This window comes from Phalangium opilio, unplaced genomic scaffold, assembly GCF_054372755.1.
Source record: "Phalangium opilio isolate 3A_F unplaced genomic scaffold, DU_Popi_V2 ptg000070l_1, whole genome shotgun sequence".
NCBI lineage: Eukaryota > Metazoa > Arthropoda > Arachnida > Opiliones > Phalangiidae > Phalangium > Phalangium opilio.
In genome coordinates this window covers 14,186,273-14,213,091 of record NW_028324182.1, presented here as the reverse complement: position 1 = coordinate 14,213,091, position 26,819 = coordinate 14,186,273, and the positions used below count along the sequence as shown (strand labels likewise).

General features: G+C 36.8%; 3 protein-coding genes across 10 annotated transcripts; 1 reads left to right on the top strand and 2 right to left on the bottom strand.

Annotated features, from left to right (window-relative positions):
* Positions 1-546: 546 nt before the first annotated feature.
* On the bottom strand, positions 547-6,289 carry casp (Fas associated factor casp). Its single transcript, XM_089843410.1, has 15 exons — positions 6,070-6,289; positions 5,775-5,843; positions 5,320-5,692; positions 5,149-5,240; positions 4,979-5,067; positions 4,796-4,904; positions 4,176-4,262; positions 4,028-4,111; positions 3,818-3,938; positions 3,584-3,729; positions 2,837-2,991; positions 2,533-2,758; positions 2,273-2,464; positions 941-1,156; positions 547-743 (listed from the first exon to the last, which is right to left on the bottom strand). Exons 1-15 carry the CDS (start codon positions 6,106-6,108, stop codon positions 663-665), a joined length of 2,079 nt encoding a protein of 692 aa, XP_089699536.1. The 5' UTR covers positions 6,109-6,289; the 3' UTR covers positions 547-662.
* A 317-nt stretch (positions 6,290-6,606) lies between these two features.
* LOC149661866 (uncharacterized) lies at positions 6,607-8,619 on the bottom strand. 6 transcript variants are annotated; one of them, XM_089843394.1, is made up of 5 exons: positions 8,210-8,614; positions 8,048-8,128; positions 7,784-7,903; positions 7,444-7,721; positions 6,607-7,343 (listed from the first exon to the last, which is right to left on the bottom strand). In XM_089843394.1, the coding sequence occupies exons 2-5, from the start codon at positions 8,064-8,066 to the stop codon at positions 7,305-7,307; spliced, it is 456 nt and encodes a 151-aa protein (XP_089699520.1). In that variant the 5' UTR covers positions 8,067-8,128; positions 8,210-8,614; the 3' UTR covers positions 6,607-7,304. The 6 variants fall into 6 exon arrangements, with proteins under 6 accessions (XP_089699520.1, XP_089699516.1, XP_089699521.1 ...); XM_089843390.1 differs by having other exon boundaries at positions 7,784-7,957; positions 8,210-8,613; XM_089843395.1 differs by having other exon boundaries at positions 7,444-7,670; positions 8,048-8,619.
* Positions 8,620-9,453: 834 nt separating this feature from the next.
* LOC149661865 (uncharacterized) lies at positions 9,454-26,112 on the top strand. 3 transcript variants are annotated; one of them, XM_089843388.1, is made up of 8 exons: positions 9,454-10,882; positions 10,958-11,041; positions 11,151-11,217; positions 23,592-23,886; positions 23,952-24,219; positions 24,318-24,665; positions 24,738-25,109; positions 25,175-26,112. In XM_089843388.1, exons 3-8 carry the CDS (start codon positions 11,190-11,192, stop codon positions 25,718-25,720), a joined length of 1,857 nt encoding a protein of 618 aa, XP_089699514.1. In that variant the 5' UTR covers positions 9,454-10,882; positions 10,958-11,041; positions 11,151-11,189; the 3' UTR covers positions 25,721-26,112. The 3 variants fall into 3 exon arrangements, with proteins under 3 accessions (XP_089699514.1, XP_089699513.1, XP_089699512.1); XM_089843387.1 differs by having other exon boundaries at positions 9,455-10,882; positions 10,958-11,069; XM_089843386.1 differs by having other exon boundaries at positions 9,455-11,069.
* Positions 26,113-26,819: the final 707 nt, after the last annotated feature.

Here is a 26,819-nt window from a genome sequence, read left to right as displayed (position 1 = left end):
GCATATGCTTGTCGGGAGATATTTTAAGCATAGTTTTCTTAACCAGTAATTAATTTTTTGTTGCATATTATTATTTTTTTTAATTATACATTTGGGTTTTTTATTTTAACGCCAACAAAACACACTTTTAGGTTCGTTAGGGGCGGGCGGGTGGGCGGCTTAGTATTTTGCATTTAAAGGTGAAAAATTATCTATAACAAAAGGAGGCTTTAAATATCGTGAAATTTCAAGCAACTAACGGAGGATTTTACACAAAGATAAAAATTATTACTTAAGATATAAAAAATCCCGAATGTTATATTTAAATATAATTTTTTTTAATAACTTTTTTTTAAATAAAACTATGATAACAAATACTTTAAAACAAAGAAAAAATTGAGAACTGTTAATTTTTTTTTTTTTTTTTTTTAAGGGAAGTCAATGGGTCAATCTTTTTCAAAGCTTCCTTTTGCAATAGAATTAATTTAATTTTTTGGAGAAAATTAACTATAGTATAGCTTTGTCTAACGGCATGATTTAATCCCCCCAATTTTATTTTAATTCCCGTTTTTAATTTTTTTTTTCAGGGATTTTAATCTTATTTTTTTCTTTTATTTAAGTTTTTTTTTCTTAACTTTTCACTTTCAGAGGATTTTAATTAATAAAAATTATATTACGTTTAATCATCTCTCTTCTAGAGTCACCATTTCTTGTGGGCAGAGATTTAATTCTTGGAAAGTCTTATCAGGATCTAATGCCGATAACTTTGAAGTGTGAGAGAAAAATCAGAGAGAGAGAAAGAGGGAGAAGAAATATTTAAATTTTTAATTTAAACTTTCCTTAATGAGAGTAGTTGCCCATCATTTTACAACAAAAGAGCAAAGGTTTAAGGGGTTCAAAGGGTATGGAGAAAACAAAACTCTACACAAACAAATCAAAATACCTTTTAAGAATTACTTACATCTCTCCTTGGCCAACTTCCCAGGACTTTATAGTCAGTTTTTGGAAATCCTTGAGATGCTAGATAAAGTAGGAGAATCTTTAATGAATCAGAAGCCAGAAATCTCCTGATTAACATTTCTCCCGATGGCAGTCTAATTCTAATTCTGGTAATGGGTTTTGGACCATTCTCGGGAGGTTCTTCTGGAAGTTGTTCAACCAGGGATAATCTAATAGCCTTAAAAGAAGAATATAAAAGTTTAAAACAAACTCTAGCATAAACTTTAGTTTGTCAGGGCCCCCAGCCGAATTTCGAAATTATAGGATTTTTTTCATGAAAATATAGGATTATATAGGACAGTTTTCCAGAATTATAGGATTATATAGGACACCAAAATATTAATTTTTATTTTTTTTTTAAAGAACCAGTACTGCAAACAGGGGCCGAGCAATTAAGCAAAATGTTCAAAAACATACCCTCCAATTTTCGAGGCTCATAACTCTGGTTCTACTAGAGATACGGGGATGCCCTTTGAGTATGTTATAGCAAAAACGGATTTATGGGATAAGAACGTCGGAGTTAGCGAATTCACTCCCCATTCTCGCATACTTTATTGAGAAACTTCGTCTGCTTATATTTTGACTCCACCCACAAATTCTGTATATAGCTACTTCTAGAGATCGAATTTGTGGGTGGAGTCAAAATATAAGCAGACGAAGTTTCTCAATAAAGTATGCGAGGATGGTACTAGAGGCTAAAGCTACGATCCGACGTTCTTATCCCATAAATCCGTTTTTGGTTATAGTACTATATGCCCCCCATCCAACCATACTAAAAACTTGGGGCTACAACAAAAAGGGTTTCCAGAATTATAGGCTTATATGGGACAGTAAAATATTATTATTATTATTATTTTTTGAAGAAGAAGAAGAAGAAGAAGCAGTACTGCAAAAAAAATTATCTCCCGCCTTTTTTTGATCTAACAAATGAAAACCAATAGACTTCCTATTGGCAGCCCACACGCAAAACTCACCATGGTGGTGCACACTGAACATTCAGTTTATCAGAATCATAATATACCGAGCTATGTTTAACTAGCTAGTTAAGCTACAATATTAGGGAAGCCATCCCCATTTTATGGTATTTTTTAGACCCGAGTCCTGGTTCAACCGATAAGCTGCTTAAAATTCGCCCAAATTTCAAAATTATAGGATTTTATAGGATTTTTAGCGATTTTAGCCAAAATTATAGGATTTTATAGGACAGTTTTAAAAATATAGGATTTTATAGGAATTATAGGACCTCTGGGGGCCCTGGAAAGTTTGTTCATTGATGGATTAAAACAATATGTACCTCTTTCAAGGCTTCTTGTTGTTGTTTATCGTGTTCTTCTTTTTCTTTAATGGCCTTAAGATCTGCATCTCTTTTTTCCTCCTTCTCTTTCTCCTGTTGTTTAGCTAGTTCCTTTTGTTTATCGGCTTCTAATGAAGCCGCGTACGCAGCATCTTGCTCCCTTTTTACCGTTTCCCTGGCCTCTCTCTCATCCTAATAACATTCAAACCAAAACCAAAAATTAAAAACCTAGCTATTAAAAAACCCATTTTTCCGCTAACCTCTTCCCTAATTTCTTGAGCTAAGCCACTACTAAAGACTTCTACACCGTGTAACAGTCTCGTCATCAGCTCATCTAATCCAACATTACCAGGTATAACAGTGATGACTTCGGTAGTAGAACGAACTCTTCCAATAACCATTAAGGCTGGTAGATTATCAACTGCTATATTCCTTATGGCTGTAGAAGCCGCTATACCCAAGTGTTGAGTAACGCTGGCAAAAAATCTGAGCCCACCCCCAAAAATATAAAATTTATCAATCAAAACTAATCCATAAATAACCCTTTCTTGAATCAATTTTCACCTGCTTTTATTTGACTCAAAAGTGAGATCCCACGCCCATGTGAGGAAATTAAGGGCTAGAAATGTTACAATTGTCTCGGAACAAAGTAACTGAGTACAAAAGACATTTGTCAAGACGCTACCATCGTGATGTAGGTAGATCAAAAAGGGTTTCCGCTTTTAATCATAATAATAATTATTTAAAAGATTAGAGACTTGATCAACTTTAAAGGGAGGGTGAAGTAGAAAATCAAGTGATTTTTTATCGATTCTTCTACTAATTATAAGACCAGTCTGCATAGTGAAACATTCAGGAAATACCAGCTCCGAATGATTTTAAAATTTCAAATTAGGTTCAGATTTTAAGGATAATTTTAAAGAAGGTCCTCCGACCAATCGCGTAACGCCCTGCCTTTTCATTAACAAAATTCTCGTGGCACGCATGCTCTATGTCTCGCGCCATGATTATCACGTCGCGCGCGAATTTTATCAAATCTTGTGATAAATTTCATTCAACACGGAACGTGCCACGAGAATTTTGTTAACAAAAAGGCAGGGCGTTACGCGATTGGTCGGCAGTCCTTGTTTAAAATTATCCTTAAAATTTGAACCTAATTTGAAATAATTTTAAAATCATTCGGAATTGGTATTTCCTGAATGTTTCACTATGCAGACTGTTCTTATAATTAGTTGAAGAATCGATAAAAAATCACTTGATTTTCCGCTTCACCCTCCCTTTAAGGGGCTAAAAAACAAATATAATATGCACATCTTTAGCCGGTTTTTGACAAGATGACTGTAGAGCTTCTGATAAGGTTCCCTGAAAAAAGGATGGATGGCAAACTCCATATCTATTTTCAAATTCTCGACTAAAATGCTCAACAGCAGCTGCTTCATCATTCATATTATCTGGCACTTTAATTATAATTAATTAGAGGCATTTGAAGATTAGTTTTCACTCAGTAATTAACAAATCAAAATAAGGGTTACTTAATATACTCACTCAAGGGCTGTGTTCTTTTGGTAGGTGGTTCACGAGGGAATAATTCATCATCTACTACAAAACAATCAGGGGCATCCTCAAATTCTTCCCCGCTACTTCCACTGATATCTACAATTTGATGCTACATTTTTTAAGAAATAATAAGTAATTTAATTTTTAACATTAACACTTTATAAAACGGTAAAGCTTATTAAATTAATCAATACCAACTTTTCTAGAACAAAGCCTATTGCTATCATTTCTTAAAGTGAGATTATGAACCGGATAATTTAACTGAAGACCAGCTAAAAGCATCTATAAGAGTACAAAAACCAAAGATTTAACTAAAATTACTAGATTAGTAAATTAAATTACGTACATTTTCATCTTGTGCCGCATCTGGCCAACCAGTCCAACGTTGATGTCTAACTGGTATGTCAGTTACAGCATAAATATCTTGTTTAACCTTAAAAAAAAAAAAAAAAAAAAAAAAAAAAAAAAAAACATTAATATGGGTGTGCGAGTACTCGTTAAGTTCGAGTACTCGGTTCGAGTATCGAGCCGAGTACTCGACTCGATACTCGATAACAACACTTTGAGATACTCGAGAAAGATTCGAGTAGCTTTTTAACATTTTAAATACTCGACAAATACTCGAGTCCGAGGCATACAACTATAGCAGACGATGAGTTCATGATCATTTATTTTGAAAATCACCTGTTCAATGTTTAATTGATCACTAACAATCTTTTTGAACTAGTTCTATATTAGATAATTGAACATCTTCGTTTTCTTCAAGAAATTTACAAAATTGCTACTCGACAAGTCAATATTTGAGACTCGATAATTACTCGAAAGAACCAAAATTTGACCTATCTAAATACTCGATACTCGAAAGTATTTTTGAGACTTGGCTCGATACTCGATAAGAAATTAGTTTTGATACTCGGACTCGGCTCGAAACCAAAAAAACGGGACTCGCACACCACTGCTATTTACCTCTCTAATGCTCTTTGAACCAGGAAATTTAAGGCTAAAATCACGATGGTTTGTTTCATCAGTCACATGAAGTCCATACATTGTATTTAATGATGCAGTTATGTCCATCCTTTAAAAGAAATTCTCAAGATATTAAAATTAAAATTATTGGCACACTTTAATTATAATTATTTAGAACTCAACTGTTCATCATCTGAATGGGAAGAGTTATCCTTGGGAACGGATAAATTTAAATTAGTTTTAGAAGTTAAACCTAAGGTTGATAACACAGTCTAAAAAAAAAAATAATAAATAAATTATTATTTAATTAATTATTTTAATTTAAAAGTTAAGTTTATAAATTATAATCTAACCTCATCACTAATATGGTTTCTTTGGAACCCTTTTAACTCTTGGCGACAAGGTGGAACTCCTAGTTCCGTGAACAGAGCATTTTTTAAACTCCCTAATAGGTTTAATTTATTTTAAGTTTTTAATAAAACTTTAAATTAAAATTAAAATTAAAAAAAAAAATTCAACTTTACCAATAGTTTCACTTTCTGGTATTTCAACAGGGACAGTCTTGTCTTTGTACTTGACAACAAAGTTAAGTAATCCTCTGTTTCTTACTGAGAATGAATTGGAACTGGGTGCTCCGTCAAATAAGTATTTAGAGCTTGAGGATGGTGGTGAAAAAGAAGAAGCGCTGGCTTTACTTCTACTACTTTCTAATGAAGAAGCTGTATTTGAAGCGGTGGGAGGTTCAGCTTGAACCAATGGAACAAATGCAGCCCCAGTAACTTCATCCATGGCTATCTCTTCAATAGAGGGTCTCCTTTGCGGTGTAAAGGGATCGTCTCTCATGGCCTCGGAAGGCAAAGTTTGGGTTTCTTGAGGCATCACGTTATTAATTGCTTCCTGAATTATAATAATAATAATAATAATAATAACGATTTGTTTATTATTAAAAAGAGAACAGTTCTTAATTAAGAATACACACCAAAAGATTCCAATTGGTCGCCTCCAAGTACATGATACATTCCCCAACATCTTCCACTCCTGTACATGACTACAAAATAGTATATAGGGTTATACAATCATTTTACATGATAAACATTTGTTATTTTACAATTAATATAATAAAGGTTATGGTGAATTTTTTATTAGATACTTAAAATTAGGCTTATTGTTCACCATGCCAACAGCAGCCATGCCAAAAAAGCACTCGTCTCATCATCATCATTATGATGACAATGGATTTCGATATTAAGCCTTGGTCAAAAAAATTAATTTACCTGGAAATCTAATAGAATCTGATCTCTGTTTTCTTCCATCCTTTATAAAATTGAAAAATAGTGTCGCTTTCTTTTAAAAACTACGATTCGATTGTAAAATTTGATTACAAAACATTTTATACACTCAAAGAGATAACTATTGACGAGCAAAACAACCGTCAACTTCAGCAAGATCGTCACACTCTACAAGTTTAGATCAACGCGAACGTGTAACGCCTACGTTCACCAGCTTTGGCTTAACTAAACCCATCAACGTAGACGTTTCACGTAGGCTCTCAGTGATTCTTTTACGGATGGATTTTAAGCGCCATCTAGGAAACGAACCTGAATGGCGCTAAATTCAAAGTGACCCTTGGTTTGACGCAAAAATTAGGCTTAACACAATTAATCAATAAAACCTATTTTTTAGGCTTAGCACATAATAAGGAATAAATCTATTTTTTAGGCTTAGCACATAATAAGGAATAAAACCTATTTTTTAGGCTTAGCACATAATAAGGAATAAAACCTATATTTTAGGCTTAAGAATAAAAGTGATTTCAAAAACCTTAAAATATTTAATCCCACAATTTTTAACAAACAACATTTTTTTCCTTACAATCATGTAACATTAAATTGTGATAGGGTTCTCATAAAAATTTGAGTGAAATTAGAAATCAAATTATTTCAGGTACATTTGGAAAGGAACATATAAAAATACATATTCTTTTAGTTTTTAATTGTCAATTCCTTTCCCCCCCCTCTCTTGAAAAACAGTTCTCATTTCAAAAATACCTTTCCAATTTTGATATTTATTATTCTTCTTTAATTATTATTAATAAGTTTAATAACAGACAAGCTTATATATTTTTCGAAAAATAGCTTTTATGGCACTTGTTCTAGCTATAAAATTAAGTATTAAGAATTAAAGAAAACCCATAAAACTCTTCATTATCATTAATCATAATAAAAAAATGCTAATTGAGTTTATTTAAATGAGATAAAAACAAGATAACAAAACCAAAATATAAAAAATTGTTTTTCTTTTTAGTCAAAAAATAAATGGGGGATTTCAATGCATGAGTAAAGCATTGAAATTGAGTTATTGAAAAAGTAGTTGAGTAAATTTGTGAAAAATGGAAATTTGAAATTTCAAATACACCACAAAGACTAAAATATCTAAAAAATATGTCATGTTGTGTGCAAGTCACGTATCAACCAGAGGAACCTTACGATGGAATGTTTAAAGATACATTTCACAATGTTTCCAACTGATAATGAACATTTTGATAATCCTAAACATAAAACACCTCATTTAATTCCAAATTCTTTAATGAAATTAAAAGTAATTTCACGAAATTAAAGTTATACATATGAAAAAAAAAAAATATTTACCTGTTCTTTAAGGAACAATATGGACCTTGAAATGAACAGTTTTCTTGTTCCAGGATCAAAACGCCAAAGATGAATAGCATTACCAGGTTTAGCTCCCTGGTAATTTCCCTTTTCATCAGCCAAAAAGAACTGATCAGACTCAAAGCTGATTTGTTCAATATTCCTGGTATTAATCATGATATCTTCAGTTAAGGGCAAGTACATGGCACAACCTCTTGGCTTCCAATCTTCAGTATGATAAACAAAAGTGTTATGTCTAATTGAGAGGAATGTTTTGGCTGGAATAGTTGTCAATAAAAGTTATAATGAGATAGAATCACTAATAAGTAATTAACTTAACAAGGTGGATATCCTCTGGTATCGGAATAAACCATAGTAGTAACTTTTCCAGCGTAATTCTGGCCAGCTTCCTCATACTCCTCAGTTCTTCTCCGTTTTAGACTAGGATGGCTTCCAAAACCTGAAGAGAATTGCTCACCATTTGAAATATTTGGTATACCAAAGTTAATTTTTTCTGTTGGAAAAGACATTATAGTATGATATAACTCCCCTTTCAACCGATATTACGCTTACACTTAGCAAGATTATCAATACTTACACTTACCTAGATTATCAATGCTCATTTCGGAAGATGTTTAGGTCCTTCTCTTTCCAATACAATCCGATTGAGATCAATCAGTGCTAACTAATAACTTATTAATTTTAGAATATAACATACAAACAAAGCTAAATTCCTTTCATGCCATTAAATTAAAATATTACGAACGCATATTTTTTCTTAAGAAAAGGGCAAAGGCTATGGCTTTAAAGTTTAAACCGCTCGGAATCTTTGACAGATGGGTATGCCTATGCCATTTTTTTTTTTTTTTTTTCCACCTACTAGCACTAGTGCTTAGCCGTTAGGCCTTGAGCACCAGGAAGAATTGAGCGGGAGACCCTACGCGGCCCAGCACGGACGGGGGCCGCTAGGTCGTATGTGTGTAAGCAGGGAAGGAAATGAGGTTTACTTGGGAGGTGACGGAAGGTGGCAGTGGGGTAAGTCACCTCCGGCGGACACGGGACAGTCGGCACCTATAGGGTAGGATCGCCGACATGTGTCGTATTCCCTCAAACTTTGCCGCCCAGAAGCTTGGCTTACAGGAGTGCGCCACACTCCCGGCATGCCTATGCCATTGGGTATTCATCAACTTGTTTTGCTTAGAAGGAAATCTCGTCAGCACGTGATCTCAGTTGGCCAATCAGGTAACCGATTTGGATGTAAGCCATGGACTTTATATTCACTTAGAGGGGACGAGCATAGAAAATTTTTTCAAGACCAGAGATCCCGGTGATAGTAGGGAAATTTACCTACTTATTTAATTCCCATCCGTGGCTTCGATGAACCTAACTTTAAACGGTGCTATTTTAAAGTTTGAGTGACATTGACAAAAAAAAAAATTCTCTGCCCTACGTCAACCAGAGCTCGATATAATACATGTTTTGAAGAAATTCCTATTGGACCACCGTGAATTTAATTAGGACATGTCAATTTTAACGTCAACTAGAAACGCTTTGTAATAGGCCTATTGATAAATGACCTCTTTGCATCGGTACCAACTACCAAGTACTTGGGTCTACGTTTAGTCAACATATCCTAGCGGCGCCTCTGTTTACTCTGCCGTAGTTTTTGTAATTGAAAGTGCTGCCCAGTATTATTCCAGTCCTTTATGAAGGGCTTATAAGATCCGTGTATAAATAAACGCTACTTCATTTCTATGAGATATAATTATTTGTAGTAATAAGCGTTATGTTTCAATTTCTTTTGATTGTATTGATTTCAAGTATTCGCTCGTGATTTGTAAAAAGTATAGGCCTACATAAGCTTTCGAAATTTATCAATTAATGCATTTAATACGTTAAGTTTACGAGATTTTTGTAAATTACATTCTCAAAACCGGAACTGCTCCATATTTTGAAGAGTTACTTCATAAAAAACAGGCGAGATATTTGGGATTGATCGGTGTGTACGAATATCTGTAGGGAATTTTCAAAATTCCTTTTTCTAGTCAATCGATTTACCATCGTATTTTAAAAAGCGACGTTTTAATTAATTCTCCTGTCCTACATGACTTCCTACCAACGGTTCGCAAATTAAGGCGTCTAGATTCAAAGTGGAATCAATAAACCAATATTAACATTATAACGGAACTGAGGTAGAAATAAATGAAAAGTGTAGAATGGATTAAAAATTTGGGTTAAATATTTTAAATTAGTATCGAAAAAAATAATTAAAAAAATATTTATTAATTATTCCAAATACAAAAGATGATTTCAAAACTTAACTTAATTCTGTATATTTTAAAGTCAAAAGTCAAACTTTTCAGAATTTTTCTAATTAATCGAATTTAGCCTTTGCTTAATAACAGATTAATATTGGTCATTAAATTTAAGTAAGAGGATCTTACAAGAGAAATAATGAGGGATCAAAGAATTCATAAGGAGTTTCCAGAAAGATCAATCGCCTGTAACCGCTCCCAAAAGAGATAATACAATAAGAACAAATAAGAATTTCAAAATCAGAGATTCCCTCTTCTAAAAATAACGAAAAGATTGGAAAGATAGAACTAAATCACTAAACCCACTAATTAGAACAAAGAAATTATTTCGTGGAAAATTTCTATTTTTCTATTAAGCTGTTACTCTGATATTTGTCTTAAAATGTACTTTTTCAACTAAGTCTTTAAAATTAAAATTCAAAATTAATAATTGAGCCACTTAATTGCCAATTAAGATATATGAACAAACATAGGTCGCGGATTAAACTAAATTCTAAAGTTAATTTCTTGTTCCCCATATTGTACGAGTTTCAAATAGATTTATAACGTATACAAACCCCAACAGCATTATGTTTTAGATTCAAGAATGCCCTTCCTAGGAGTGGAAAGGAACCCTATAACCTTGGCGGTAACAGTACACAATTACGCACTTCGAGAAAGTAACTTCTAAAACTTTTAATGAATAGGATTCCAAAAAAGAAAGGCGTAATTATTACTCACTAACAATGGTAACCCTTAACGTAAAGAAAAAGTACACCAGCTAACTATAGGCCCTGAGAATTTCGTTGCCGACGTTGCATGAAGAATTTTAGATTTCATTATTGCTGATTATAAGAAAAATGTCTTAGTACTGTACCTACTTCATAATAATAACTAACCCTTGCAGGGAAACTAGTTTCAGCTTAGGGGGCGTTAACTATTAGTCAGTACACAGTCGTCAGTCAATCAGACATTCAAGTAACCACAATCTCCCACGGATTTCTCCTGTACACATTAGGTGGGGGAAGAGTATACCTGTTCTCAAATCACTTCTTTTAAAACCCCCAAACATCGTAAGTTAATGATTAACGGTTCATTTTTTGAGGAAAGGGGATTTTTGGCTTTTCTTCACTCCCTTTCTGTAGGTAGGTTGCATTCCAAAATAGGGCTTGAATAATATAAGATACAGTTTTCTTTTTTCTCTCTTTTCGAATATCTAGTCTGAATCAAATCGCGTCACAATCTGCTGCTGCTGGTAGTCAGCCTTCGGAATAAAGCGGCCGTGCTTGGATTTGTTTTTCCAAGTGAGAAAATTAAAAGTCTTCGTAACTGGCACGTTTTGTTTATTTCTTTTCTACTTATTTTCTTGAGATTGTGAAGTAGTGTTGATATTTTATCGTTTCAAATTTTTAGTTTCGAAACTTTTTCCGAAGTGAGAACTAATTCAACATCATGTTTTGGGCTTCAATTGTAATATTAGGTAAGTTTTTATTTTGAAATTTCTTAGTAAAACTGTTAGGAGATTATTTAATATTAGCTTTGATTGTTGTATTCAAATAAAAGATTTAGTCATTTATAAATTTGAGATATGGTTAGTGAAATTGACATAATTAAATAATAAAAAAAATAAATAATTAAATATTTTCGGTGTAAATTGTGCGTTTCTAAGAAATATTTTACCCATTCTACGTTTAGATGGAATTTTAAATTTCTTCGAATATTCATTTCATCAAAATTTTGTTCTTAAATTTTTCTTCCGTTGTGTAAGTTTAATTTTAGCAAAACATTTAAAAGCCTAGCTTGTTTACTAAACAATATTTACGGATATAATTACATTAAATAAAGTAACGCCCTATTTATAGATATTAAATATTTGACTGTAGGTATATACTTGAAATATACTTAACAATCTTAAAAGAATGTGTTTTTGAATGGTAGAAAAAAGAAAGCTATATAGCTGCAAGTACTTACCACACCCCCTAAAGTTACTTTTCAACTTTTTCAATAAGAGCGTAGTAGGATCGAGGTCATATTATTATATTTTAAAGAATGAACGAAAAAATATAAAAAAAAAAATGTTTCACCATAATTCCTCCATTAACGAAGTTTAGCTTATGTAAAAAGGAACTTCGAAGTATTCAAGGTTGGAAATTATAATTATAATATTTCCTTCCCCAATAAATTCCTTTTAAATTAGTTATGACACCCAATATGATTTTAGTAAAAGCAAGGGCTAAAGAATGCCATTAGAACTTAAAGAAAAAAAAAATTTAAAGATTAAGATAAATTTGATTAGTATATCCATATTTTTATTAATAAAAAAACTAGTATTGGCGGTTCCGCTTGCATGAGAAAGGACACTAAGATCAAAAATACGATACCTGTGATATCGTATTTTCGAAGGTGGGCCTCACGCTTCAGGTGTTTTCGACATATGAGTAAAAATAAAAATAATTTTCACATGGCAATTTTATAATATACGGGGCAAAATGTTGACACCTCTTATTTTTAATTTTTTTATAACAAACATTTCCTTCTTATTTTTTCTTCAAACACGTATTGAATGAATTGTAGAAAAAAATCTAAGGCGTATTAATACGCCACTTTTAAGTCCATTACGATTAAAGTAGTTCGTTCGAACTGTTCCTGAACAGAAGTATCCTATGAAAAACATTAACATGTACAAAAATGGGCCAAGCCTCGCTTCGTGCCCTCTCCGCCGTAAAACGTTCTGAGATCCCATGTAGAGCCAAGTCTGTCTTTTGTTCTCATTCAATCGCCAATTGAACAATTATGTTATAAATTAAATCCTTTTCCTAATTAATAACCAATATTCTTTGACTCTATCATTATTATACATCTTTGTTCGTATCAAAAATATCGTGACTTGGCAAGCGCAGGTGTACATAAGGTTATGCATAGCTCACCATATAATTCTAGGAGAGCGGTCGCTCTCTTAGATAAGACTTGATACTGCCTCTAATGCTAAAGGAGGGTTCTCTGATTGGCCATAACTTTTTTCGTATTGTGTTTGCTGCTTTGAAATTTCGCCAGTGAACTAAAATTTGGGCCCTAAATATGTGGTTAAAATTTCAAAGAGATCCAACTAATAGTTAGTTCTATAAAGAAAAAAGTTGTTAAGGGTGGTTTTAGAATCCATAAAATTAATCAGACATTTAGTGAAAGATACAATATTCTTCCATAGACATAACATGGGATTTTTTTGAAAAATGACCTTAATTGGGATCGTGTATAAAGAAAACTAATCATTCGTTACGTTTGGGAACCATCTTAAATGAAAGATAACAGTCCATAGATGTGCCTTTTCTTAGTTTCATTAAGATCAATTAAGTTTAAGTATCGATTTTTATCATTATTAACACATACTATGACTTACGTTGTTTTGGGTATTGGAATTACGGCGTTTTACCACTGATAGAGACACGCATTTTAGCCCTAATTTTTTATATTGGACTTACGGCGTTTTTGTCGTGATTCACGCCTTTAGAGGGATATTAAGCAAGAAAAACATTGCGTTTGAGCTCTTGTAGGCGCTTTGCCCGGGTTCTTGTGGGTACTTGTGGGTGCTTGTAGGTACTTGTGGGTACTTGTGGGTGCTTGTAGGTACTTGTGGGTGCTGGTAGGTACTTGTGGGTGCTGGTAGGTACTTGTGGGTGCTTGTAGGTACTTGTGGGTGCTTGTAGGTACTTGTGGGTGCTTGTAGGTACTTGTGGGTGCTTGTAGGTACTTGTGGGTGCTTGTAGGTACTTGTGGGTTCTTGTGGGTACTTGTGGGTTGTTGTGGGTACTTGTGGGTACTTGTAGGTACTTGTGGGTACTTGTAGGTACCTGTAGGTACTTGTAGGTATTTGTGGGTATTTGTGGGTTCTTGTGGGTACTTGTGGGTTCTTGTGTGTACTTGTGGGTACTTGTGGGTGCTTGTAGGTGCTTGTAGGTGCTTGTGGGTACTTGTGGGTACTTGTGGGTGCTTGTAGGTACTTGTGGGTGCTTGTAGGTACTTGTGGGTGCTTGTAGGTACTTGTGGGTGCTTGTAGGTACTTGTGGGTGCTTGTAGGTACTTGTGGGTGCTTGTAGGTACTTGTGGGTGCTTGTAGGTACTTGTGGGTTCTTGTGGGTACTTGTGGGTTCTTGTGGGTTCTTGTGGGTACTTGTGGGTTCTTGTGGGTACTTGTAGGTACTTGTGGGTTCTTGTGGGTGCTTGTAGGTACTTTCGGGTGCTTGTAGGTACTTATGGGTACTTTTAGGTACTTATGGGTACTTGTGGGTAATTGTGGGTGCTTGTGGGTACTTGTGGGTACTTGTGGGTGCTTGTAGGTACTTGTGGGTGCTTTTAGGTACTTGTGGGTGCTTGTAGGTACTTGTGGGTGCTTGTAGGTACTTGTGGGTGCTTGTAGGTACTTGTGGGTGCTTGTAGGTACTTGTGGGTGCTTGTAGGTACTTGTGGGTGCTTGTAGGTACTTGTGGGTGCTTGTAGGTACTTGTGGGTGCTTGTAGGTACTTGTGGGTGCTTGTAGGTACTTGTGGGTGCTTGTAGGTACTTGTGGGTTCTTGTGGGTACTTGTGGGTTGTTGTGGGTTCTTGAGGGTTCTTGTGGGTACTTGTGGGTTCTTGTGGGTACTTGTAGGTACTTGTGGGTTCTTGTGGGTGCTTGTAGGTACTTTTGGGTGCTTGTAGGTACTTATGGGTACTTTTAGGTACTTATGGGTACTTGTGGGTAATTGTGGGTGCTTGTGGGTACTTGTAGGTACTTGTGGGTGCTTGTAGGTACTTGTGGGTGCTTGTAGGTACTTGTGGGTGCTTGTAGGTACTTGTGGGTGCTTGTAGGTACTTGTGGGTGCTTGTAGGTACTTGTGGGTGCTTGTAGGTACTTGTGGGTGCTTGTAGGTACTTGTGGGTTCTTGTGGGTACTTGTGGGTTGTTGTGGGTTCTTGTGGGTTCTTGTGGGTACTTGTGGGTTCTTGTGGGTACTTGTAGGTACTTGTGGGTTCTTGTGGGTGCTTGTAGGTACTTGTGAGTGCTTGTAGGTACTTGTAGGTACTTGTGGGTTCTTGTGGGTACTTGTAGGTGCTTGTGGGTACTTGTGGGTGCTTGTAGATACTTATGGGTGCTTGTAGGTACTTATGGGTGCTTGTAGGTACTTATGGGTGCTTGTAGGTACTTATGGGTGCTTGTAGGTACTTATGGGTGCTTGTAGGTACTTGTAGGTACTTGTAGGTACTTGTGGGTACTTGAAGGTACTTGAAGGTACTTGTGGGTACTTGTAGGTACTTGTGGGTACTTGTAGGTACTTGTGGGTGCTTGTGGGTACTTTTGGGTGCTTGTAGGTACTTATGGGTACTTTTAGGTACTTATGGGTACTTGTGGGTAATTGTGGGTGCTTGTGGGTACTTGTAGGTACTTGTGGGTACTTGTGGGTGCTTGTAGGTACTTATGGGTGCTTGTAGGTACTTATGGGTACTTGTAGGTACTTGTAGGTTCTTATGGGTACTTGTAGGTGCTTGTGGGTGCTTGTGGGTACTTGTGGGTGCTTATGGGTACTTTTAGGTACTTGTGGGTACTTGTGGGTGCTTGTGGGTACTTGTGGGTGCTTGTGGGTACTTGTGGGTACTTGTAGGTACTTGTGGGTACTTGTGGGTGCTTGTAGGTACTTGTGGGTGCTTGTAGGTACTTGTGGGTGCTTGTAGGTACTTGTGGGTGCTTGTAGGTACTTGTGGGTTGTTGTGGGTGCTTGTGGGTTGTTGTGGGTGCTTGTGGGTACTTGTGGGTGCTTGTAGGTACTTGTGGGGGCTTGTAGGTACTTGTAGGGGCTTGTAGGTACTTGTAGGTACTTGTAGGTACTTGTAGGTACTTGTGGGTTCTTGTGGGTACTTGTGGGTGCTTGTGGGTTCTTGTGGGTACTTGTGGGTTCTTGTGGGTGCTTGAAGGTACTTGTGGGTGCTTGAAGGTACTTGTGGGTACTTGCCCCGGGTACTTGTGGGTGTTTGTAGGTACTTGTGGGTGTTTGTAGGTACTTGTGGGTGTTTGTAGGTACTTGTGGGTGTTTGTAGGTACTTGTGGGTGCTTGTAGGTACTTATGGGTGCTTGTAGGTACTTGTGGGTACTTGTAGGTGCTTGTGGTTACTTGAGGGTGCTTGAAGGTACTTGTAGGTACTTGAGGGTGCTTGAAGGTACTTGTAGGTACTTGAGGGTGCTTGAAGGTACTTGTAGGTACTTGTGGGTGCTTGTGGTTACTTGTGGGTGCTTGTGGGTACTTGCCCCGGGTACTTGAAGGTACTTGTAGGTACTTGTGGGTGCTTGTGGTTACTTGTGGGTGCTTGTGGGTACTTGCCCCGGGTACTTGAAGGTACTTGTGGGTACTTGCCCCGGGTACTTGTGGGTGTTTGTAGGTACTTGTGGGTGCTTGTAGGTGCTTGTGGATAATTGTAGGTGCTTCTGGGTACTTGTAGGTACTTGTGGTTACTTGTGGGTGCTTGTGGTTACTTGCCACGGGTGCCTCTGGGTGCTTGCAGGTACTTGCCCCGGGTGCTTGTGGTTACTTGCCACGGGTGCCTCTGGGTGCTTGCAGGTACTTGCCCCGGGTGCTTGCAGGTACTTGCCCCGGGTGCTTGTAGGTACTTGCCCCGGGTGCTTGTAGGTACTTGCTCCAGGTGATTGTAGCTACTTGCTCCGGGTGATTGTAGGTACTTGATCCGCGTGCTTGTAGGTACTTGATCCGGGTGCTTGTAGGTACTTGCCCCGGATACTTGTAGGTACTTTGCCTCCTCCATAGGATTAACATGACACTAAATTTTGGAAGCTCGTAACTCTGGTTTTATTAGAGATACGGGGATATCCTTTGATTATGTAATAGTCCTATTTTCCCCTTCCCTCCTTTGTTAACATTTGCTCCATGTACGGGAAAGACATGGAAAACTCAGGGAAGTATATGGGGAAAAGCCTGGAAATCTCAGGGAAATTTGTTTTCGAAAAGTTGTATGAAGCTTGTTTTGGAACATATGTTATAAACTCATGGTTTTAGTTATATAAAGTTTTACCAAGAAGCGATATCTAGTTTACTAGAGAGAAGGTATTAGATGAATAAGTATTCGCGCCCCATAGTCCCAGTCCCACTTTCAAAATACAAGGGTGGACGTAAAAGGAGGCCGGGCTATTTCGCCTCTCGGCAATCGGAAAATACGAAGTTTTCGTCATTCGCGTCGCGTTTACGTGAGATTTCTGGTCCGTGACCAAATAAGCATTTTTTAAATTGGACATTAGGCCAGTGACTTTCCTGACTTGGAATAAATAAACTGGTCCGTTACCATTGACCAGAGCACGTCGTCTGCTAAACTAAAGAAGTGGATAGTTAAAATATGAGAATTTTAATGTGTGGAGTCTGATTACCCTTGAACTTTCTTAGTAGTCTCGTGGACCACTGACCCCCCTCCGATTTAATTTTTGAACTGGACCAAGGAATTTTTAAACTGGTCATTTGCCCTGTGTCACCGCCTTATTTCCCACGCTGGCGCGAGTTGTTTTGCGTTGTCGAGTGCGTGATGGAGTTGGCTATGCCTGGAGTCCCAACCTTGAAGGAGAGAGGAATGGAGTAGAAACCCCCACACCTATAGCGTTGCCTGTGTACCCCCACCTACGGCAACATAGTCCTCTCAGCATCCTCAGCGGTTAGGTAGGGTCGTACTGGACTAAATTGTAAAGGGCGCTCCCTCTATCTTCAAAATAGAAGCTAGTTCTCATACAAATAAAATGGCGCTCCGCGGCAGCACTTAGCAATCGCCTACCGAAGGGTAGGGGCGTGCGCGAGGTACATAGGGAGAGATACGGTGCCGCAGGTCGCCCATCATTATTTCCAATCCATCTCAACTTCCTTATCACTGTCCCAACCCCCGCGACTTCCAACCACTAGCATAGCCCACTCGATCACGCTCTCTTTTCCCCGGCTACATATTTTGAAGATGGCACTTTTTAGGCGTATTAACAATCTTGGATCATCTTGGTGAACTTTTAGGGTAGCCCTGACTATATTTTGTTTAAGGTTTGAAGCTTCATATCAAACAGACGTTAGTTTATGCTACAAAAAAGTGTGAAATTGAAAATCTCGGATCGTCTTTATGAAGTTTTAAGGATATCCGAATTTCATATTGGGCTTATGACAATTTTGAGCTAAATGATAAACGGACATAATCAGCATTTTTAAAAATTTTGTAAAATTGTCAATTTGGTCCTATTTCTTGAATTTTTAGGGGGCGCCTCGCGTTTCAATGAATGATTGTAAAAAATTGAATTATGTTAATTACAATAAGAATACAAACTTTTATTGATTTACGTTTTTTTTTGAAATATCATAATAAATAAATGTCTGATTGAGCGAAAGTTATGGTCCCCTATATATATTTGTTTCTGCTTAGTGCAGATTTTGAAAATGTAAAACAGTTTCTTAACATTCTTAATTAAAATGAAGACTGAAGGAACAGATATTAATCAAAAATGTCTTGATTAGAATCAAGACCTAAAAAGTATCGATAAGACTGAGGTTATCACTTGTCTGAAGGATCAGATATTAATTTTTCTTTTTAATTGAAACTTAAATGCATGCTTAAGAAAAAACAACGTTCCATTACCGTTTTCCGTTGAAATAAATTATTTTACTGGTAATCAATTTCAAAAATTTACTTATCTCGGCTTTTCGACCACAATTCCATTCCCCGAAAACATTTTATCATTACATTAATTACTTTTGGGAGATAACGTGTCAAAATAAACTATAAAACAATAAAAAAATGTAATAGCGGTCTGTTAAGCCATGACAACAACCTTTTAAAAGTTACAAGCAGTAGCGTCGCTAGGGTTTGAAATTTGGGGGGGGGGGGGCTAAATCTGGGCAAACTTTTTTAAAGTTATTATAAGAACTTAATATAAACAAGATGGCCCAAGGGCTGGGACTTAATAGTAGCCACATCGTTATCTATTTAATTAGCACATGAATAAAAAGAAAAAAATTCAAAGACCCTAAACAAAAAATCAGAAATGTCCGACCCCACAGTGGTAACGTGTCTTTCTGCTGCGCCAGGATTTTCACTCGTCTTAGGTTTATTTTTAGTTTTGGTTAGCTTTTAGTGCACACTATTGGGACTCCCTTCGAAAGAACATGAAACATTTTACTTGTTTCCATCTGTTACTGTTTGATATTGAAAATTTTTTATATATTGCTACAGAATTTTAGGTTGCTAAGAGCAATTTTTTGGTAGGGTTTACTGATTATTTTTTGGGGGGGGGGCTAAGTTTGGAATTTGGGGGGCTATAGCCCCCCCCAAAAAAAGGCCTAGCGACGCCACTGGTTACGAGGACTATATAACCCTTTCGAGACTAACAGGACCTGAGCAAACTATAGCTTAACCTGCTACTAGTACGAACAGATGTAAACTGGAGTTGAAATTTCATCATGTGCGACCTGTGGCCCAGAAACTCTCCCATAGTCCCAGTGTGTGTAGAACATAATTTTTTTCGCTGTTATCTGCCAAAATCAATCTTTCTAGGTAGTGCCGCCTCCTCACTTGAATATTTCATGATATATTAAGGTTTGAACGAACAAAATTCTAGATTACTATTTTCACTACCATGTCCCTCTGCTACCTTGAAGCAAAATTTCCTCTCTTTTTGCTGCTCATTACCGGTGCCATTCCCTTGACTTTCTGTTCGTTATAACTACTATCATGAGTTTATTAATTTCAAACCAAAATATAAAAAAATGGATTCATTTTCCTTTTGTGCTACTTAGAATATAACGTTGTGCCGCGCCTTATCAAATAGTCTCTAACCATTGTTAGAAACTAGAGAGAGAAATTGGGCAGTAACACTGATCATGCCCTGAACTATGAGAAAGAACAATACGACGGTTCACTAAAGTACGCTTGATATTACATCATTTTGCAAAACCGCGAGTAAAAATGTTACTGTCCCTATTGAATTTGGCGCCATTGGTTTTAGAATAATTAAAATGTTCCACTGCCAAGCGTGCTGGTCACGAATGGAGATGTAACGTCTTTAGGAACCTTTTAAAACGCAAAAACCATACACGTACTCTCCCAAAAGTAATTAATGTAATGATAAAATGTTTTCGGGGAATGGAATTGTGGTCGAAAAGCCGAGATAAGTAAATTTTTGAAATTGATTACCAGTAAAATAATTTATTTCAACGGAAAACGGTAATGGAACGTTGTTTTTTCTTAAGCATGCATTTAAGTTTCAATTAAAAAGAAAAATTAATATCTGATCCTTCAGACAAGTGATAACCTCAGTCTTATCGATACTTTTTAGGTCTTGATTCTAATCAAGACATTTTTGATTAATTTGTACATAGGGTTGTGCATGACTCATCTTATAAACTTGTACATATCCCCTCGACCATAAACGATTTAGTGAATATCCCTTCGATTATTTTAAAATCGGCAACGATTTAGTGAATATCCCCTCGACTTCCTTTTAATATTACTTATCTGCGATTGCCAAGTCACGATATTTTTGATACGAACAAAGATGTATAATAATGATAGAGTCAAAGAATATTGGTTATTAATTAGGAAAAGGATTTAATTTATAACATAATTGTTCAATTGGCGATTGAATGAGAACAAAAGACAGACTTGGCTCTACATGGGATCTCAGAACGTTTTACGGCGGAGAGGGCACGAAGCGAGGCTTGGCCCATTTTTGTACATGTTAATGTTTTTCATAGGATCTCACTTCTTTTTGTAGACCCTCTAGTTATACTTCGGTAGTCATATTAAAACAAGACCCTCTCGTGGTACTTCGTTTGCCAATATAATGGCTAACGTTTGTCCATATTTACGCTGAATTACCCCTTTCGACCCGCAGAGAATATGCAATAAAGATTGTATGCGATATCCTAATAAAAGAATGTAGCATCAGTTAAGACACATTTCTTTTAAACTACTACTCCTACTAGCTTTAATATATATTTAACTTTCGGTTAACTTTGGACCATTACGTCCTTTCACCAAGAACACACACTATTTCTGTTGAAAAGACGGCAGCGCCATCTAGTTTTAAAATAAAGAACTAAAGAACAATTTTATAAAAATTTCGGGATGTTTTAATTTTTCTGTGCTTTATAAAATAAATGAAAACTAAATCCTGAATTTTAAGTTTCTATCTCCCCTAGAAGTACCTTAGAATTTTGATGATCGGTGAGTGAGTGAGTGAGTGACAAAATAAGGTAAATTTCACCTGCGATATTTCGAAAAGTATATAGGGTAGGAACTTGAAACTTGGAAACTATAGCTACAATTGACAGTCCTCGCGGCAAGCAAAATTTCAGGCTTTTACCTGTACCCATCACGAAGTTACAGTGGGCTTAAAAGTGCCACGAGTTGCTTCGAGAAAAGGATGTCAGTGCTCGACTTGACGGCAGCGCCATCTAGTTTTAAAATAAAGAACTAAAGAACAATTTTATAAAAATTTCGGGATGTTTTAATTTTTCTGTGCTTTATAAAATAAATGAAAACTAAATCCTGAATTTTAAGTTTCTATCTCCCCTAGAAGTACCTTAGAATTTTGATGATCGGTGAGTGAGTGAGTGAGTGACAAAATAAGGTAAATTTCACCTGCGATATTTCGAAAAGTATATAGGGTAGGAACTTGAAACTTGGAAACTATAGCTACAATTGACAGTCCTCGCGGCAAGCAAAATTTCAGGCTTTTACCTGTACCCATCACGAAGTTACAGTGGGCTTAAAAGTGCCACGAGTTGCTTCGAGAAAAGGATGTCAGTGCTCGACTTGGCTGGGAGCACTGCCGTGCTCCCAGATACGGCTGAGAATGAGAAAGCATAAGAGAAAAAAACCTTTTAAGAAAATAAACGTCAATAATACTTTATAGCGTTGACTAAGGCTTGGGTATCATTCTATAACCCTTAACCTAGTCTTAAATAGACCTGACTATAATTTGGAGAACATCCCACTATCGTATTACAATAAATACCAGGTGGCTAGGCCCCATTGATTAGCGTGGGATTAATATAATTATCATTGAATATTCATTCTGGGATAGATTGTCTTTCAAAAAATTAAAGAAAATAAACGTACCTAAAGAAACGAGGAAGAGAAAAGTAGATTTTTTTTTCGAAAGTGGAGCAAAACAATGGGAGTGGGACCCTGAGGCAACAGCTTTTAATTCTTTTAACAAACGGAAGTAGCGGAAAAAAGCGAGAGTTTTTCTTAAAGTTCCGAGAAGAAATTAATAGTAAAAACCCAAAGTAATTAACTCTCAGCTTAAACTAACGAAAAGTTAAGTGTTTTTGGCTGTCAAAAGTCTTCGGGAGGTCAATTCCGGATATAAAAATTAGGGTCAAATCATCTGAATTGATCAGATTTGCGATTTAAAACATTTTTAGTTTAAGATTAACAGTCAGCCCCGCGGTATTTCGCACGATAGCCCTACAGTGTGAGGTTAGACTACGTGCTAAAATTTACAAATTAATTTTAACTTATATATCGAGAAATATATAAAGTATAATAACAGAGGTCTACCACCATGCACCGCCAACGATTATAAAATTTTGGTATTAGAGAAAATATTTTGATTTGGAACGGAATAGAATCTAATAGCGAACGAGTAACCTAGATAATCCTAATATTGGGTTCACTCTTATTTCAATATCGGTGTATAGAATAATAATAATAAACGCGGGGTAATAAATATAGAAAGCTCTTGTTTAGCTAAGGGTTCCCGCGGTGAAGAGCTCGTTGAACCGACCGAGAGCTTGGTATAATTTATTATTAAAGAAACTTTGATTAAAGCTCGTATGAGAGAAGATCCGGATTAGTCAAGAGAGAACTAAGGCTTCCAACCGCGAAAAACGCTCAAAATTTTCTTTTTTCTTTTTCTCGCCTTTGTGGAAATAAAAGACACCGCTTTAATTCTTAATTAAAAAACATTAGAGAGCTTTATTTTCCCACCTCTTTCATTCCCTTTTGTCTTAGGTTCTATACAACATTACCTTGATTGGGGAATAGTAATTCAACAATACGCATTTCATTATTATCGCTTCTATTCAACCTCTTTCTTATTTGTATTTGTATTTGTGTCAACGTTCTGAATCTAGTTGTTTGAACTTATGCGTAAACTGTAACGTAAAGACGTCTTTGTTAGCCAAGGAACATATCTCAAATAGCTATATTGATTTGGTAAACAAATATGTTCTTTTCCGTCCGAGAAACTCCAACAGAACGACAAATTAAGTTTATAAAAGATCGTATCTTATTATTATTTTTTTTTTGACACGGAATAGCTTCAAAGAATTCCGCTTAGATTTAGCTCCGAGCGTTATTTTAAAATCTCGTTAAGTAGAAAGGGTTAAACGCGAGCAAATCTCTTTAAGCAAAATTCCACTTTTATTTAATTTAATTTTCAGTTTTTTTTATTTAATTTAATTTTCAGTTTTCGCTAAAATTATTTGAAAATGAAAGCGTGCCGTCACCGTCATATTGCCCCCTTGGCTATAATGGGAAAGGGTTTAATGTATATTTATTTTTGTTATTAAAAAAAGTCCTCGGCTTTTATCGTAAAGAATGGAACGATTCCAATGAAGTACGGGTAGTTAGAAAACTTTGAATAAAATAGTTTTGACGCGACGTCGTCGACTGCCCGAAGGTGTTTACTTCAAGGCTCTTTAATTAAAATATAAAGAAAATGAAATTTCTTTGAACCTACACGCGTATTTGTTTTGGCGTATATAAAATCAGGTTATCTAGCTAAGCCTACTTTCATTGTTTTTATATTCAAATGATTATATTATATTCTTTTAAACAATTCAAAGGATTATGCCGGTTACTGACGCCGTCCTTGGCGCAATTTGTCTACGCGTACGACGCTGAATCAAATGGTCCACCTCAGTCTGATTTATTCAACCCTTCCTCCTTCCGGTACGTTCCCCCATCCGCCGTTCAGAGGGAAACCGGAACTAATTATGTCGGAAGACCATCTTCTACTTCCGGAAGGGTAACTGGCTCGTCGGCTGTACCCTCGAGATCGCGAAACGCTAATCTACCAGTAGCTGGAAGCCGTTCTTTCGCTACGGCCAGCGAGTATTTTCACCCTACTAATAGCGGAGAGTACGTCGGACTTCTCTTTTATCTATAAAATAGGCCTTGGTTAAACGTATCTTCTCCTACCCCAGGTCTAATAGCAACAGCGTTTCTCAACCCTCGTATCAACAACCTCAGCCGGCTGCAGCCCCTCGTAGAACTTACGAAATTCCCAGGGCTTACCAACCACCAGTCCAACCCGCTCCTCAACCACAGTACGAAGTTGCCCAAGCAGTTCCGCAGAGTTACCAATTAATCCCTCAAGACGAATACGAACGAAGTAGAGCTCAACTCTACGCCGATCAACCTTCTCACAATAATCCTCTTCAATATATAGCTACAGTTCCGCAAACCCACGAAGTAAGCCCGTAATTATCCTCAAATTCCCTTAGGGAATCACCACACCATGAAAACAATCATCAGTATCTAATTTGTAGTTTTATAAATTAATTTTGTAGAATATACATAATTTACCGGCGCCCTTTAGCAGCTATAACACTTTCAGGCCGGCGGAAGCTCCTAACCAAAGGCAAATTCAACCCTACCAGGCTCCCACCTTTAACAGTTTTCAAGATCCAAATGCCGGACCGGCTCAAGAATCATTTTTCAGATCAGTAGGACAACCGATTTATAGACTAGCGGCCCAACGTCAACCACAACCCGTATATCAAGCAGTGCAACCTTATCAATACCATTACAGACATCCTTACGCTGAGGCCCAATTTGAAGAGCTACAACCCGAATCTCCACCTCAACAAGAATACCAACAACCACCCGAAGACAATCAAATAACTGAGCCACCCAAGGTAAAAACATATAGCATTTTCGATGTTTTCTCATATAAATGTCTTTAACGTGAAGAAATACTGATCTTGCAGCCTGCGCCAACACGTCCACCTCAGCGACCAAGGCCCCGAAGCCGATCGCGTTCGAGACCAGCTGTGTCCGCTTACGAACCAGCTCCAACACCCAGACCTCAGAGACAATACACCCCACCCAGGGAAGAGTATGTCGCTCCTAGACCTCAAAGACGACCAGACCCTGTGACTGAAGCTCCCCCTAGAAGGGGTACCACGCACCGCCCAGCTACTATCGGAGTAGCTCAACTTCCTCCTGATGTTGACAAGGATGGAATTCCCGGCGAGGGAGGTGTCGACTACCCCAACCTAAGTGAAATCCCTAGAACTTCATTTTCTTGCGCTAGACAACCGATTAGTGGTTATTACGCCGATTTGGAAACAGCCTGTCAAGTAAGACTATATATATCCTATGATATTTTAAAAAAACATTACTCTAAAACTGGTTTTTCTTATAGGTTGTCCATAGTTGTCAAGCGGGAGGCATTCAACATAGCTTCCTTTGCCCTAATGGAACCGTTTTTAACCAAGAAAAGTTCTCTTGTCAATGGTGGTACCGAGTCGATTGCGCCAAAGCGTCACAATATTACGCTCTCAACGACAACCTGTACAGGACAACTGAAGCTCCCAGAAAACGGGCCCCACCCCGACCACAAAGTAGGCCCGCCGCTCAAGCCTCTGTCATTGAAGAACCACCCAGACAAGTGTCTAGAAGACCATCAAGACCAGCTGCTCAACAACCAAGACCATCAAGACCAGCTGCTGAACAACCAAGACCCAGACCAGCTGCTCAACAACCACGACCATCAAGACCAGCTGCTGAACAACCAAGACCCAGACCAGTAGTCGAAGAACCGGTAGAAGAAATTGTACGAAGACCAGCCGAACCAGCACCCGAGGAACCACCATCTGAACGCACCCGAAATCAAAGACGTCGTCAAAGACAACAGAGAGCTCGCGCCCAACAAGTAGAGGCTGATTTAAGAAACTCAAATAGAGGATAAGAACAAATATTCCAATTTCTCTTTTCTATTTTTACGTGTGAACATAAATTTATATATTTACGGTAAGTCAGGAGATTACTAAGTTCTCTCCTTTCAAAGGTTGGTTTTTGTCCGGCACTTTGAGACTTACGTGAGTTATAAACATATGGTGTAACATATTTTGTAAATATTTTCGTATAATCAACTGTATACTTAATTCTTAACCGGGTAATTTTAAAAGATGGCAATAAGTGGTACGTAATTACAAAAGCCGGTAATAGATATAGTCAAAGCGATTATCTAGGTCATCTTATAGTCGAACACTTTACAAGTTTAGCTTAATCCCCCCCCCCTTTGTTTTGTATCGAATTCATTTGTTTTACTTAATACAATAAAGATACTTTAAAAGCTTTAAGGGTTTGTTGAAGTTTAATTTAAATAAACTTTCTTTTAAGATTAAACTACCGTTGGGCGGCGACAAGCCAAAGTGCTAAGGCAATTTGCATAACTTTCTTCAAGACCCTATCCTTAATTTTCATAAAAGTCTTGAATTACTAACGAGTTTATTTCAAGAAACTGTCCAAGCCAAAGTCCGCCGAAAGAATTCGTATCCGCTTTCGGGAAAGTTAAAACAAAACAGAACGACACGCCAGTCGTCATCCGATACCAAGAAAAAATAATTAAATTAAAAGGTTTTTAATATTTAAGTTTATATAAAATATGGAGACCGGATTAAATAAATTACTGTTAATAAATAATAATATCCCGATAAAAATAAATTTTTGGCTTTTTTAATTAAACGCTTTCAACCACAAAAAACGTTTCCCTGTTTTTATACCACGTGATTTTATACGTCACTTTTCCTTCAGTATCTTTAGCATTTAGAATTTTCGATTTGAACTTTATGTAAATAAGGAAGCCCAAAATCAGCGTGGGATTTGTTTAAGAAACATTTGTCGAAATTCAATTCAAATGAAGAAAATAAGGGGGAACTTAAGGGAGAGAAAACACTGAAGTTCTGGAGAAGAGAAAGAGAGAGAGAGGGAGAAATAATATCTCTCTTCTTTTCTCTCCAAGCGTTTACTCTCTCCTTCTCCTTCATAGTTCTCAGGGATGCTCC

What these genes read in the sequence shown, in the direction of transcription:
- casp (XM_089843410.1), bottom strand. Translation starts at nt 6,108, where the DNA reads ATGGAAGAAAACAGAGATCAGATTCTATTAGATTTCCAG. An exon ending in GAAACCATATTAGTGATGAG is followed by an intron (nt 5,068 to 5,148) that starts GTTAGATTATAA and finishes TTTTTTTTTTAG; the next exon opens with ACTGTGTTATCAACCTTAGG. An exon ending in CTCAAGAAATTAGGGAAGAG is followed by an intron (nt 2,465 to 2,532) that starts GTTAGCGGAAAA and finishes GAATGTTATTAG; the next exon opens with GATGAGAGAGAGGCCAGGGA.
- LOC149661866 (XM_089843389.1), bottom strand. An exon ending in TACCAGAGGATATCCACCTT is followed by an intron (nt 7,722 to 7,783) that starts GTTAAGTTAATT and finishes CAACTATTCCAG; the next exon opens with CCAAAACATTCCTCTCAATT. An exon ending in TATTGTTCCTTAAAGAACAG is followed by an intron (nt 7,344 to 7,443) that starts GTAAATATTTTT and finishes TTTTATGTTTAG; the next exon opens with GATTATCAAAATGTTCATTA.
- LOC149661865 (XM_089843388.1), top strand. Translation starts at nt 11,190, where the DNA reads ATGTTTTGGGCTTCAATTGTAATATTAG. An exon ending in GGCTTCAATTGTAATATTAG is followed by an intron (nt 11,218 to 23,591) that starts GTAAGTTTTTAT and finishes AACAATTCAAAG; the next exon opens with GATTATGCCGGTTACTGACG. An exon ending in AAATAACTGAGCCACCCAAG is followed by an intron (nt 24,666 to 24,737) that starts GTAAAAACATAT and finishes CTGATCTTGCAG; the next exon opens with CCTGCGCCAACACGTCCACC.